Below are 6000 nucleotides of genomic sequence, written 5' to 3'. Positions count from 1 at the left end.
ACACCAGTAATTCCGCATTGGGAGGGGGCACCAAGAGATGTGCTTCTCAGAGCCTGAGGCTGCACATGGATGTTGAGCAGTGCAACCGGCTACCAGACAAACTCATCTGTTCCAGTGGCCTCCTGGCCACCCACCAGGACCAAGCAGGGCGGGTAGCAGAGGGCCACCTGGAGGTGATGACAGATGAGATCCCGCTGGGCAGGAGGCCTGAGTGAGCTGAGTCAGGCTTCCCCTTCCTGCCACAGGGGTCCTCTCACCTGCTGCCATGCTTCCCATCTCTCATCCTCCTTGACAAGATGAGGGGATACCCTTTAAGTAATCTTTTTTCTTGTTTCACTGATCTTGAGTACTAGAAAGTCATGGATGAATAATTACGTCTGTGGTTTTCTATGGAGGTTCCATGTCAGATAAAGATCCTTCCGACGCCTGCACCACACCACCCGCCCCCCGCCTTGCCCGGGGTTGTGGGCACCGTGCTGCTGCACATATAAGGCGGGAGGCTGTTGCCGACTCTTCAGAGCCCCACGAAGGACCAGAACAAGACAGAGTGCCTCCCACCAATCCAAACATGAGCCGCCTGCCCGTCCTGCTCCTGCTCCATCTCCTGGTCAGCCCCGGACTCCAAGCTCCCATGACCCAGACAACGTCCTTGAAGACAAGCTGGGCTAACTGCTCTAACATGATCGATGAAATTATAACACACTTAAACCAGCCACCTTTGCCTTCGCCGGTGAGTAGCTGGGATAAGACTGGCCTGCAGCAGGGAGGGGTGGTGGCTGCCTCAGGCCAACAGGCCTCATGGGCCTCTCTCTCCCTTCACCCCATAGGACTTCAACAACCTCAATGAGGAAGACCAAACCATTCTGGTGGTAAGAGCTCAGCCCCTGGATCCCAATCCACTTCCTGCCTGGGTGACTTCAGCCATGTCATTCCATCTTGCCTAGCCTTGCTTTCTTCATCTGTAAAATAGGGTTAATAGCGCCTGTCTCAGTGGGACTGTTATGACAGTCAAATGACACAATGTGCATAACGTTCTGGCCCAGCATCTGGCACTTAAGGGTTCAATACGTGGCCACAGCCATGGCTATAAGAATGAAAATGACTTTTAAATTAGAAAATGAAAAGGCAGTTCTAGGTGAGGAATACTAAGGGCCTTAAGGTCAGTTTTTGGTAGGACAGACTCTGGACTGACAGACGGAAATTTCCCCCACAGATGTGCCAGCTTCTTTTTCCCTTTAAAAAGTGAGTTTGTGTTTTCCACCCTCATTGGTTGTGGCAATATCATTTACAGTTATTTTTCATGGTTCCAGTTGGTTGCAATGGTTCTGTCTCACATTTGCATGACATTTCTTGGGTCAAACAAGAAGTGGAAGCCTTTGCTGAGTTCCTGGGCCATCTGTATTTGGGGCACTCACTGCTCACATGCTGCACCCACTTCCATGTTGCGGTCTCTGTGATTTTCTTCTTGATTTCTAGGAGACTTTAATTCAGTCAGGGCATGAATGCTGTTATCAGCCTTTGAGCTACAAATACTTCCCGTGGAAGACCCCCTGCCTTTTGTAGAGTTTCTTTTTGGAGATATTTTCTACCCCAAATGCAGAAAGATCCACCTAGGTCCCCCCTCCCCTCCCCTTTTTTTTTTTTTTTTTTTTGAGACAGAGTCTCACTCTGTTGCCCAGGCTGGAGTGCAGTGGTACGATCTTGGCTCACTGCTACCTCTGCCTCCCAAGTTTAAGCCATTCTCCTGCCTCAGCCTCCCAAGTAGCTGGGACTACAGGCATGCACCACCACTCCCATTTTTGTATTTTTAGTAGAGTCGGGCTTTCACCATATTGGTCAGGCTGGTCTTGAACTCGACCTCAGGTTATCTGCCTGCCTCGGCTTCCCCAAATGCTGGGATTACAGGCTTGAGTCACCGCACCCGGCCCACCTAGGCCCTTCAGGCAGCTCACATGGAGCCAGAGACTAGGGGCTTGAGGAAACCAGGTCCTGCCTGCCACTCACTTCTAGGCCTGTGCTCTTGGGCAGGGACCCACCTGAGGCAAGAATGGGACTAGGAGGGAACCCGAGAGTGGGCTTGGGAAACCGTGGGGGTGACTTCCAGCTGCTTGTGGGAGGAATACTCCATAACCTTTCCCCCGTAAGTGTATTCTCTGCCCTGTTAGGAAAAAAACCTTCGAAGGTCAAACCTGGAGGCATTCAGTAAGGCTGTCAAGAGTTTACAGAACGCATCAGCAATCGAGAGCATTCTTAAGGTATGTGAAGCTGTTGAGGGTTTGGGATCCCTGTGTTGGCCCTGCCCTGCCTCTGGGGAGGATGACAGCAGGGCCCACTCCCTTTCCAAGGGAATCTCTGACCATCTGCTTTGATCTCTTTCCACAGAATCTCCCACCATGCCTGCCCATGGCCACGGCCGCACCCACGGTAAGCTGTCCCCCAAGATGCCCCTGTCGTGGCTTGCTCCTCAGTTGGTCATCACCATTATAGCCTGGACTCACCTAATCCCACCTTCTTGGTTTCTTTATAGCGACCTCCAATCCGTATCACGAACGGTGACTGGAATGACTTCCGGAGGAAACTGAAGTTCTATCTGAAAACCCTTGACAATGAGCAGGCTCAATAGACGACTCTGAGCCTCGAGATCTCTTGAGTCCAACGTCCAGCTCGTTCTCTGGGTCTTCTCACCACAGAGCTTCAGGACATTGAAAACAGCAGAACTTCTGAAACCTCTGGCTCATCTCTCACACAGTCCAGGACCAGAAGCATTTCACCTTTTCCTGCGGCATCAGACGAATTGTCAATTATCTAATTTCTGAAATGTGCAGCTCCCATTTGACCTTGTGCAGTTGTGTTCTCATTTTTATCCCATTAAGACTATTTATTTATGTATTTATTTATTTATTTATTGCTTTCTGGAATGTGAAGTGTATTTATTTCAGCAGAGGAGCCATGTCCTGCTGCTTCTGCAAAAAACTCACAGTAGGGTGGGAAGCATGTTCATTTGTACCTCGAGTTTTAAACTAGTTCCTAGGGATGTGTGAGAATAAATCAGACTCTGAACAACTGCTTTGTTACCAGTGTTTCAATTTGATTTGGGACTTAGTGACCATTTTAGAGGAGACTGGTGTGCCACGAATCCTGGGTGGCTTGATCCTGCCACGTGGATGTTGTCTGTGTGAGCTTGTTCTCACACTGCCCTCCTGCCACCCCCATTTCCAGAAAGGTGATGATAACCCTAGCAATCTTGAATATCCACAGAACTGCTACCTGGTACCAGAAGCCATTCTCAGCACTTTACCTGTGCTACCTAACTTACTCCTCACACCAACCAAGAGTATGTTTTCTCCGTTTCACGGGAAACTGAAGTTCAGCGTGGCTGAGCAACTGCCTAAGGTCACACAGCTGATAATGGCCCAGCTGTGGCTTGAATTCAAGTCCCTGGGGCTCTGGAGCACACTGATCCTGTGGCACGTCTCCCCCTAGTGGTCCTTCCAGAAACTGCAACAGCCGCCCCTGCTCCTCCCAGGGCCAAGTTCAAGGACCAACATCCCCTGATCCCCACAATGCAGCAGGTTCTGCTGACACAGGCCACCCAACCCTTGATTCCACTCCTTTAAGACCCTCCAAGCCTGGAGTCCCCACCCCTGCCTAAGCCCCCAACCTCTCCTGCCTGATGATTTAGCAGCCCCCCTGCAGGCTTCCTGGCCAGCCCTGGAACCCACACCCTGACAATCTGTGCCCTACTGGGGAGCCAGACGGAGTTTTAGAAAATGCAAATCTGACCATGTGGATCTATACTGAATCCTCCAGTCCTCAGGGTCTTCTGGACCTTGTCCATATCCTTAGGACAATATATAAGGCTCGCCTCCAACTGTTGCTTCTATTTCCCCCATGGCTATAACCCTAATCAATGCTCCAGCCAACAGGAGTGCTGGGACTTCCTACAGAGGCTTCCATGAAGCCTCTCTTCATGCCCCTGAGCTTCTATCCACACTGTCACCTCAGTATGGCATGCCCTGACTTGGCATGATGAGCTCCTATTCCATGGACCAACTCAAACTCTGCCCACCTCTGGACTGTCCACACTGTCCCAGGATGGGGCCCTCTTCTGAAATAGGTGGGTACACAGGGACCCACTGGAGGGACAGCCTGGAGGCAGGAGTGCCCCCCTCTAATGCCCCTGACACCACCCTGTGGCCCTCGTCCAGTCTGCTGATGGAAGGAGGGGCAGAGGGGTCTTCCTCTGTCACCACGTAAGCAGCAATAGCATCCTCTCTGATTCCTCCCAAGTCCCAGAAAAGCTTCAGAGGCTGACACCAGGTGCTGGGGTCCTGTCCCCCTTTTTCCTCTTTTCCACCTTGATCCATCCCGGGATGTTTGTTGTTGTACTTAGCCTGGGAGGAGATATAGAGGATGCTGCTGCAGTTTCTGAATTGACCAGTAGGGGGAGGTGTGTGCCACTGGTCTCAGGGCACACCAGGGTCCTGGAGCAGCCAGGCCTTAGAGGGTGTGGTGACAGGCCTGACTCTGGACTGGGTTTCCCAAGTCTCCTGTACACCCAGCCCCCCAGCCCTCACTTTCCCTCCCTCTCGAATGTGACAGCTGGTCCTGTTTTCATCCTGGGCTGAGGCAGCATTTGTGCCCCAGTCTCATGTTCCCAGAGGAGTCGCTGCTTGTCACCTCCTCTTCACACCCTGGAGAGTGGGTCAGCAGCCATCTCCTCTGCTGGTCCTGTGTTAGTGACTGATGCAGGCAAGAGGCAGGGTTAGTGGTTGGACCAGACACAGACCTGGTGCAAGAGGCCAGTCGGCAGGACCTGTGGCTGGCCGGAGGGTGGCAGGTGGAGGTGACATGCTGGAGAGGGCAGCAGGCGGGCCTTTTCAAATGTGCTGAGGGCTCCTCGCTGCCCTTCTGGAATAGTATAGACTGCAGCTTAAAGCCAGGTTGGGGCCAGAACCAAGTGGCAGTCAGTTCCTGGACAGGTTGGGGAAATTTCTACATGCTTTAGACAAAAGGTTTATGTTCCCTCCAAATTCATATGTTAAAATTGAATCCCCACTGTGATGGTATTAGGATGTGGGGCCTGTCCTTTGAGCCAGGTCTATGTGTCCAGATGGCACCAGGGGGCAGCATCGCCCCATTATAAATTCCAGAACCGCCAGGGAAGGCCCAAGTTTCTGCCTTCCCACATCCCAGGCGTCTGTCTCCTCAGGGGGAAGGTGGATTACAGCTCTCAGCCAGGAATTTTGTTTTTCACTGAAAAATACTATTGTGGGAGTGAGACTCAGTCTCAAAAAAAAACACTATTGTTTTTCACTGGAGGGGAAGATGGGAAAGCATATATACTCTTTACTGAAAAACTTGGAAATGCAGAGAAATAGAACAAAGGGAAAATTGACAGAAAGGCAAGTGCCTAAGGAGGGCATAACTCAGAAGGCACAACCAGCCTCACCCCCTGACGGGAATCCTTCCACTCCAGGAAGGGGCTCTGCTCCTTCTGCCCTGGCCTCAAGCCCCCATTTGACTCAGTGGAGCAACTGCTCTGAGGACTCTCCATAGCTCCCCCAGGCTGGGGCGGGCATAGGTGAGGCACTGGGCCAGGCCTTTCGGGCCTCCCAGCCATGTGCAGTTGGCTCCGCACAGTGCGGTGGGGATCATTACAGACAGCACAGGACTGACGGACGGGCGTGGACCTCCTCGGAGGCACTGCCTACAGGTGGCGCAGAAGGGGCCTGAGAAGTTCATCCAGCAGAGAAGGGTGGGAAAGGCACAGGGAGGGAAGGAGGCAGATGCCCTGGGGGAGAAGGGCATGGAGGTCGAGAAGACAAGGTAAGCGGAGGCACAGGAGAGTCTAAGTAGTGCAGAGACCAGAGTGTGGCTGGGTGCCAGGTGTCCAAGGTGAAGACGGTGCCCTGGGTCACTGCTTTTGCCCCTGGAACCCAGCCAGTCTCGGCCCCAGACACCTCTGAGTCTTAGCTAGTCTCTTCTCCCCATTCTTCC

General features: G+C 52.5%; 1 protein-coding gene across 1 annotated transcript; it reads left to right on the top strand.

Moving 5' to 3' along the window:
• Positions 1–519: 519 nt before the first annotated feature.
• Positions 520–2697, top strand: IL3 (interleukin 3). Its single transcript, XM_011969284.1, has 5 exons — positions 520–730; positions 828–869; positions 2166–2255; positions 2383–2424; positions 2528–2697. The coding sequence occupies exons 1-5, from the start codon at positions 569–571 to the stop codon at positions 2621–2623; spliced, it is 432 nt and encodes a 143-aa protein (XP_011824674.1). The 5' UTR covers positions 520–568; the 3' UTR covers positions 2624–2697.
• The last annotated feature ends 3303 nt before the right edge of the window (positions 2698–6000 follow it).

The sequence above is a fragment of the Mandrillus leucophaeus genome, unplaced genomic scaffold (genome assembly GCF_000951045.1).
Source record: "Mandrillus leucophaeus isolate KB7577 unplaced genomic scaffold, Mleu.le_1.0 Scaffold88, whole genome shotgun sequence".
In the NCBI taxonomy this organism is placed as follows: domain Eukaryota; kingdom Metazoa; phylum Chordata; class Mammalia; order Primates; family Cercopithecidae; genus Mandrillus; species Mandrillus leucophaeus.
Note: the sequence above shows the minus strand (reverse complement) of the source record. Positions and strands in the feature narration are given on the sequence as shown.